The following is an 8,987-nucleotide window of genomic DNA, read 5'->3' on the forward strand; positions in this document are numbered from 1 at the left end:
GACCCCTGGGCTGGGCAGGCTTGTCTTCAGGGGACCCCTGAGGTGGGCATGCTTGTCTTCAGGAGACCCCAGGGCTGGGCAGGCTTGTCTTCAGGGGACTCCTGGGCTGGGCAGGCTTGCCTTCAGGGGACTCCCGGGCTGGGCAGGCTTGCCCTTAGTGTTCACAGAACCCATCATAGGAAGCAACATGGCATAGAACACAAGGAATAAAACAAACCAGGCTGGGAAACACAGATCCCAGGGCCCAACCCCTTCCAGAATCTACTTCTGCTGAAACGAAACCTCCCATCATGCTCAGCAAGGGCTCACAGGTTGGGGTTTGGAAGCCACATCTTCAGCTGTGCTGTGCTGCAGAGAAGCCTTGAAAAGGTGGGACCTAGCATACAGCCATTAGGGCACGGGGGCATGGCTTCAGAAAGAATTGTCATAGTTCTCTTGGGACCAGTGAAGGGTGTGTAATGAAAAGGTCAGCCAGCCACAAGACACAGCCACCAAGGGCCTCACTAGAGACCAGAGATGGACTGCAGCGCCTCCAGCAGGCCTGGGCTTTCAACCTCTCCATGGTGACTTACACATACCTCTTACTTGTACGTCTGAAATCTTGCAGCCATCTCTCCAGCCCATTCTTAATGTACCTATCTATTCACATTTAAAATAAAGGAGAGAGGGGCTGGAGAGGTGGCTCAGAGGTTAAGAGCACTGGTTACTTCTCCAGAGGTCCTGAGTTCAATTCCCAGCAACCATAGGGTGACTCACAACCATCTGTAATGAGGTCTGGTGCCCTCTTCTGGCCTGCAGGAATACATGCAGACAGAACACCGTATACATAATAAATAAATAAAATTTAATGAAAAAAATGAGAGAGAGAGAGAGAGAGAGAGCAAGAGGGACAGAGTGTACATGCTACCACATGTATGTTCGAGAGAAGAACTGGGAGAGTTCTCTCCTTCCAGCACTTAGGTTCTGGAGACTGAGCTCAGATCCTCAGGCTTGGCAGCAAAAGCCTGCACCTGCACGCCCGGTCTTCCTTTCTCCATGAGCACTCAGCCTCGGGCATTCTGTCACAGCAACACGCACTGGACTGACATGCACTGACATAGCACAATGGCCAAGCGTCATGAACGTGCTGGGCACCACAGCAGACACCCAGGGGACAAGCAGTATGGAGACAGTGGCCTCAAGCTAAGGCACAGCTTGCATCATGAGGAGAGGCAGGAAGAGGAGCACCCAGAGCCAGCCTCTGCAGGAGGACAGCACCCAGGCCAGGCTCCCAGATCATGTACCCCAGCCTTGACCCTCACACCCACCAGCCCTGGGGTGGGGTGGGGGGCTCCGAGCTGCATCTCACCCCCACGAGGCAGCTACACTTCGGATGCACAAGACCCCACGGCCAGGAGTAAAACAAGCGTCAGACACTGACTGTGGGTTCTGAAGTTACTGCCCACCGCCAGCCAAGGACCGGGCATCCAGCCTGAGGGTGCGATCCAGGCTCCAGGGGAAGATAGAGAAGAGAAAGTTAAAGGTGCCCACCTGTGGGGAATGGAGGTTGTCCCTCAAAAGCCAGATGCAAGGGCACCCTGGAACTGAGGATCACAGCAGTCAGGAGTAGGGAAGGGGGTAAGCTTGGGGACACAAGAACCCAGAATTCTGAGGGCCAGTGCACCTGAGGACTCCAGTAAAGTCATGAAGTGCATATTATGGTCTGCACCTTACAATGGGGAAGCAGGGGTTCCCGGAAGATAAGCTTGCCTCAGATTCATGCCAAGCAGAAAGCCATGGCTCAGCGGCAGACTATGCATGCCTGGATCCCAGCTCCTCCAGGATGGGACGGCTGGACAGAGGGTCTGTCCATCTTCAGCCACAAACTGTAGGCTACGGATAAGGCACGGCCGCCTCCCTCTATCTCAGCTTGGCACTGGGTGTAGCAACACTGGAAAGCCCCCCTGCACTGCTGCTGTGGCACCACAAGGGGGCGCTCCCAAGCCTGCCCAACCCAGGGATTCTGAGAGTTTCTTGGTCAAGTCCTGATTCAGTGAACCTCAGCAGGCCTGGACTGCCCATTACAGCTGACTGACTGATTCTTTCTATCTGAATTCTCAAATACCAAGATAAGCGTTATTCATCCCTCTTAGGCTTTAGTGGACCGTGTCTTACTGAGGTAAAGTCAAAGCAAAATCCCCCTGACTCCTAACTGCTCTCCTCTGCCCTCTGCTGGCTGGATCATCACAGCATCTGGCCATGACGGCGCTGCAGCCCTGGTTCTGCCTGCATGGGTTCTAGTCCACTTGGCTGGTGACCGCCAGCAAGCCACTGACCCCTGAGCCTCCCTCCCGTCCCCAAACACAGGGGACAGCACCAGGACCTATCACAGAGCACAGGCATGCATAATCCAGAGCCAAGAGACCCCAGTGCGCAAACACTACAGCACTCATGTCCACCACAATCCCCGCCGCTCGTGAGTCAGTAATTAACCACACACTCTCTGGCTAGCCCGGCCCTCACCACCATCATTAATTATCCTCATTTTATCCAAATCTACAGAGCTGAGGACCATGTCTGGGATTCAGAAGGCCCTGCTGTCTCCTTGGGTTTGTGCAGTTACAATGTACACTCACGGAGCTCTGGGGTCCTGTTCTGTAACAATTCGCTCTGAGATTGAAACATTCCACCCTGCAGGAAGCTCCAGAAGAAACTAAGATGAACAACTCAAAATAGCTCCAGGAAGTCCCTGAAACTGAGCAGACTCACTAGGCCCCGCCCTGCCAGAGTAAACAACAAAAGCTGAGAATCCCTCAGAGACTGGGCAAAGCTGCAAAGAAGACGGGTCCCAGGCCGGACCAGACACCTGGAAGAAGCAAAAACAGCCGAGCTGCCCGGAAGAGGTTCAGACCAACTGAGGCACCTGGATAGAACACTCTCCAACCTCATGTCCCCAGCTTTGTGAGCTGTCACCATGCTGACGTGACTTTGGTGATGCCGCTGTCTTTGGGTCGTTTCTGCTCCAGTAAATAACCTCAACAAAACACACTGGTTCACCAGTGTGGACTCTGGTGGTATCCGTACTTCGGTCTGTTATCGGTTTCCTATCTGGGGTGAGCACTTGTGCTGTGTCTCCCCAGGAAAAGGACTGTCACATACCAGGACCCAAGAACCCTGAAGACACTGGGTGGCATAGTGACAACCCTCCTTGGTCAGGGATATTAGCGTGGGCTCCAAGGCCAGAGGAACCCCTGCAAGGCGAGCCAGTCCTATTCCAGACTCCTGAAAGTATAGCATATGCCATCTAGTGCGGGCTCCCCAGCTCCCCATGGGCCGTCAGCAGGAGTAAATGTGACCGTCCTTTGTCAAACACCCAGGGCTGTTTCTACCTTTGCACCTGGCAATAGGGAGGAACCTCTGTGGGGCAGGCGACCTATCAGGTAGGCGCCGGACAGTGCAGACAGAAGGAGCCAGGCAATGGCATGAACTCACTCACAGCACCACCCAGGCTCACCAGCAGGAGTGTGCCAGGGGGTTGAGACACCAAACACACTCCTGGCATGTGAACAGCAAAGTCCAAAGATCCCGAGAGTGGGACCTTGGTCAGTGGCCCTCATACCAGGCAGTAGCCCTGGGAGCGGGAGTCTGTGGAAGAGGAGGAGGTCGGGAGCATGAGGACTGGATAAGAGGAACACAGACACACTGTATCTTTCTCAGTCACCAGGGCTGGCCCTAAGCCTGAGCCAGGACCTCGTGGGCCAGGCAGGTGGAGCGAGAAAGCAACTACTTCCTGCAACCCAGGTCAGGTCTCCCCCTCTGTATCAGGAACTCACCTGCCCTCGCTCTCCAGGAATGCGGAGCTGTTCCCCTCCGCAAGGGCTGCACTGATGGGGGAGAGGCAGAAAGGTGAGGAGAAGGCATCAGAGTCAGAGTCGAAGGAGCTATCCCTGCTCACACCATCAGCTGACAACTCCAAGGAGCCCTCTTCCTCCACGGCTTCGGGCCGTGCCTCCCGGCCATCCTCTGTCCCATCCTGTGAGCTGACAGTAGACAGGATCCCAGAGTCGCTGTGGACAGGTTGTGAAGTGGGCAGGGGCCCATCCAGCTCCGGGCCCTGCACCAGCTTCTCCCCATCCTCAGATGTAGGGCTGACATGCACAGTTCCCTGGGTGTTCTGGACCACCAGGATGTCCTCATCCTTGGGGGTCAGCAGAGGCCTTGGCTCTGTGGGAGAGGGCTGGTAGGGGGCTCCCAGGCTCGTGGTGCGCCGCCGCCGAGGTCGCGGTGCCTTGCGCACAGGGGAGCTCTCGGGAGTGATGTAGCGTAGGGCCTCCTCGTCTTGCTTCTGGATGCGAGAGTTGGGGACCCATGCCAAGATGAGGGTAGCCCCCAGCAGCTCATCCTTCTCCATGTACAGGCACAGGTACCCTGTGGGGGGTTAGTTGCAGGGCTGTCAGTCAGGGGCTGGGCAGGTGGCATCCTAGCTATGTGTTCAGCTCTAAGAGCAGGGAGGCAGATGGGAGACCCAGTCTTCCATCACCACAAGAACAGATCCAAGGTGGGCAGATGGGTAGCACATGGGCCCCCTTAGTCATGGCATTCCTTGTTTGTCTTTTTTACTGTCTTTTTTTTTTTTTTTTTTTTTGTTTTTTTTTTTTTTTTGGTTTTTTGAGACAGGGTTTCTCTGTGGTTTTGGAGCCTGTCCTGGAACTAGCTCTTGTAGACCAGGCTGGTCTCAAACTTTACTGTCGTTTTTGGGGAAAGAATTTGTCTGTTCATCAGTACCAAGCCCCGGGGAGGGGGAGTGGCACCTCCCAACACAGCCCCAACTGTTCAGAGGTACCCCAGTTCCTGGGCTATGACACACCATCCCAGGCTTCCCCGATTCTGTGATTCAAAACCCTTTAGGCAACAGCCAACAGTAACCACATATTTCCCCGGGGGCTCGAACTCCAGCCAAATCTCCTTGGCATGCTTCTATGTTTGGCAGAGGCTGGGAAAATCAACCAGCTGTTCATAACAGTCCCACGATGGGGAGGCTGTTCCCACACCCTCGTGACAAGCCTTAGGATAAAGATTTTAGAGAACCTAAAACAACCTTGACCTTCCATCAAAACATGACAATTAGAGCACAGGATCTCCCAAGGTAGCTGTGTTCCATACAGCGATTGTTTTAGACTCTCGACTGAGTGGGCCCTGCAGCCCCTGATCTCGGCCTAGAACCCCACCCATGCTTCACATGTGAGGCTCCTGTCCCCAGCCTGTAGGATGGGGTCTAGTCCCCATGGGCCAGCTAGGACCTCACCAGAGAGACGTCCGCGTGCACAATCCCAGGAGGGCCCTCGTCCACTCGGCACGTCTCGTTCCCCTCATGCTTAAGCCCGTCTGAAATGCCTTTGCTCAGCTTCCACTCTGCTTTGCGAACTACTCTGAAGTTGCTTTCTCTAAGGCACAGCTCCCATAGTGTCCTAGGATGAGTCCCCTCAAGTCTAAGGGAACTCCTAGAATAGCTGAAGGTGGCAGTGGGGACCTGTGCCTCCCAGAACACTGACCGCAGAGAAGGATCCATTCCTGGAGACCAAAAATGTCCCAAGAATGGCCACCGATGACACACACGTCCAACACAGAGTCTAGGAGTTTCCCTAGTGTTGGTCCCTGATGCCTCAAACTCCAGAGCCCAGGGGAGGGCAAACAAAAAAGTGGGAATCCTTGGGGAGATCCAGCCAGTCCCTCAGGCCTCGGTCCTCCCCTCCCTGCCTTCTCACCTGGGTGGTGCTCCCCAGGACCCTGCAGCCCCTCGGGTGCATGCACGCAGACATTGTTCTTGGAGTAGATGATCTCTCCATCCAGGATGGAGGGGGACCCGCCACTGCCCCCTGTGGTGAGGGTCAGGAGGTCCGAGGCCTTGGAGGAGGCCCTGCGAAGGAGGCGGCCCAGAGACATGGCTGAGCGCACGTTTCCATCCTCCGTGCGCTTTGGCCCAGGCAGGGCGTGTCAAGACCTGCAGGGGAGAAGAGAGGAGATGTATCAGAGATCACGGTCAGGGACGTGTGCTGCCCGGTGCCCTCAGAGCCCAGCTGGCATAGCGCATGTGAGGCCATGCTGCGCAGCCTCCCTAGGCTCAACCTACAACAGACCACGGGCATCTGTGCACGCAGTTTTGAGCCTTACATTTCCACATGACTTGGAGAGCGGCTGCATCAGTGCCAGGCTTGGCTGCCAACGGCCCTCAATTGCTTCTGAGAACCAAAGGGAGGAAGGGAGAAAGGAAGAGGAGACAGAGAAGGAGGAAGAAGAGGGAGAAGAGGAGGAGGAAGAAAAGAAGGGTACCGTTTCTCTGGCCCAGAAACTACGCAAGCCACATAAACAATGTAATGCTTTCTAGTAGCCATATTTGACAAGAGGGAAAACTATTGAAATTAATTTTAATAAGCCGCTAAATCACAGATATTTTTTAACATCATTAAGATGAAAAAATGAGTAACGAGACATTTTACATTCAGACCTTGTGGGTCTGGTGTCCTGCTGCAACAGTCCCTGCCTGCCTCCTGGGGTGCCCAGGGCTGCCGGTTGTGGCCATGACCTCCAGGGGCTGCAGAGGCATGTCCAGACTCCTCCTGGCCCTTTCAACCCGACACTACTCAGGGAGCTGCATCAGCCCCAGACTTGGCTGCCAAGAGCACTCAGCTGCTTCCGAAAACCAAAAACATCCTCACGTGACACTGTTTAGCTACACTGAGGATAATCAAAAGAATGTGCTGGAAGCTTGGGAGGAGATTCCAAAAGCCAGGCTGTGGGCGTGCGGTGCATCCTCCCGCTGCTCGCCAAACAAGAGCGCAGGATCCCGGCAATCAGAGCAGCACGGGAGGAGGAAGCCCAGACCGCAGGGAGGCCTTCCTTCCCCTGTGCCCACTCCTGCTGGGAGGGCTGGGCCGGCGGGGTGTGCAGGCAACCTCCCTCTCCGTGTTCCTAGAGGCCTGGCTGCTTCTGAACAAGCTAGGGCAAATCTGCTCCCCATTAGCCAGGGCTATTTACTCTGGTAAGACAATTCTTATTTTCAAAACGTATTTGCTTTTTGCCTCTTTCCCCTAAATTAAACCCGCTGTCTGGTGTCTGTTTTCCATCACACTGAACGGAGGGACCTTCAGTCTGTCTTCGACTTTAAAACTCTTTGTCTCACTGGGCGTGGTAACATCTGCCTGTAGTTTCCTTCCGACTCTGGAAGACTGAGGTAGGATGACTATAAGCCCGAGACCAGCCTGAGCTATGGACTACCACCTTGTCAAGGTGATGGTAGGGCAACTCAAAGGCTCAGCAGGTAAAGGCACTTGCTGCCAGCCTGATGACCTAAGTTTGATCGCTATGACCCACACAATAGAAGAGTGACTCCCAAAAGCATACCCAACCATCGTGTACGTACACACACATAGCGTAATAAAGCTTTTCATAAAATGTCCGGGATAGGGTGGCTCAGTGGTAGAACACTTGTCTGGCAAATACAGATCCTACATGGATCTCCAGCACTGGGGAAGAAAGAAAAGTCTAAGAAAAGTTATGATGGACCAGGGATGTGGCTCGGTTGGTAGATGGGGGGGTTGAGGGGGTGGGGATGTGTGGCTCAGTTGGTAGATGAGTGCCTGCCTAACATGCAGAAAGCCCTGGACTCCATCCCAAGTGTTGCATAAACCCTTGTGTAGTGATGCATGCCTGCAATCCCAGCAATCACTTGGGAAGTGGAGGCAGAAAAATCTGAAGTTCAAGACCATCCTCAGCTACATGGTGAGTTTAAGGTTATATGAAACCCTGTCTCCAAAAAGGGGAATGAGGAAGAGGAGGAGGGAAGGAGGAAGGAAGTTATGGAAGATGTATGAACAACACACTGCCCTAAATAACACGATCCAAGATATGCTTGCATCTTCTATGTCCAGTCTAAAAATACAGCGGTTTAAAAATGTAAAAACCCACCCACTGGGATGTTACCTTTCTTTAGGTTACATTACAAACACACTTCCCTGGTGTCGGAGATTGAACATATTCCCCGGGGCTCATGTGTTGTCCTAACTCCCAGCTCAGATCGATGTTATCCAACAGGAACTCAAGCTGACCCACCTTCATAGCTATGTGGCTTGAAAAAGGCCACCTACAGGCCTGGGAGATTGGCCAAGGGGTCATTTCCCTCTCAGCCTAGGAAGGAACAAACTTCCTTGGCCTTGTGCTTCTAGCTTCCAAAGGTATGAAAGAATAAATGCTTCCTGTCCAAGGGCCCTGTGGTAGTTTGAATGTAACTGGCCCCCCGTAAGGAGATACGGCTTTGTTGGAGTAGATGTGGACTTGGTGGAGGAAGTGTGTCACTGTGGGGGTGAGCTCTGAGGTCTGCTCTGCTCAAGCTCCACTTAGTGTGACACTCAGTTCACTTCCTGTTGCTTGCTGATGGAGACATAGCACTGTAGTTCCCTCTCCAGCACGGTGTCTGCCTGCAAGCCCTGCGGCACCATGGTGACAATAGACTGAACCTCTGAAACTGTAAGCCACCCCATTAAATGATTTCCTTTATAAGGGTTGCCATGGTCACGGTGTCTCTTCACAGCAATAGAAACCCTAAGACAGACACGTTCTGAGTTTACATCTATGGCAGCCTGGGACTATTAACACAATTAGAAATGGAAAATGCCAAGCTCTGCCTTGTGTATGCTGCTGGGATCACACCCAGGGCCCCATGTGTGTGCTGCTGGAAACAAAACCAGGGCCCCAACGAAGCCGCCGGAGAGCACACCCAGGGCCTCACGTATGCTCCTGGGATCACATCCAGGGCCCCACGTGTGCTGCTGAGATCACACCCAGGGCCCCACGTGTGCTGCTGGGGATCACACCCAGAGCCTCACATGTGCTGCTGGGATCACACCCAGGGCCCCACGTGTGCTGCTGGGATCACACCCAGGGCCCTATGTGTGTGCTGCTGGGGATCACACTCTGGGCCCCATGTGTGTGCTGCTGGGGATCACACCCAG

At 54.0% G+C, this 8,987-nt stretch overlaps 1 protein-coding gene across 2 annotated transcripts in view; it reads right to left on the reverse strand.

Moving 5' to 3' along the window:
* The window catches only part of Tbc1d16 (TBC1 domain family member 16), an 84,856-nt gene that overhangs the window by 61,263 nt on the left and 14,606 nt on the right, over positions 1-8,987 (reverse strand). For both annotated transcript variants that reach the window (XM_005350828.3, XM_005350827.3), the window contains exons 2-3: positions 5,745-5,980; positions 3,813-4,407 (exon numbers count right to left, since the gene is read on the reverse strand). In XM_005350828.3, coding sequence (XP_005350885.1) covers positions 3,813-4,407; positions 5,745-5,922 — 773 coding nt within the window. In that variant the 5' untranslated portion in view covers positions 5,923-5,980. The remainder of the gene's footprint in view (positions 1-3,812; positions 4,408-5,744; positions 5,981-8,987) is intronic.

This window comes from Microtus ochrogaster, chromosome 7 (assembly GCF_000317375.1).
Source record: "Microtus ochrogaster isolate Prairie Vole_2 chromosome 7, MicOch1.0, whole genome shotgun sequence".
In the NCBI taxonomy this organism is placed as follows: domain Eukaryota; kingdom Metazoa; phylum Chordata; class Mammalia; order Rodentia; family Cricetidae; genus Microtus; species Microtus ochrogaster.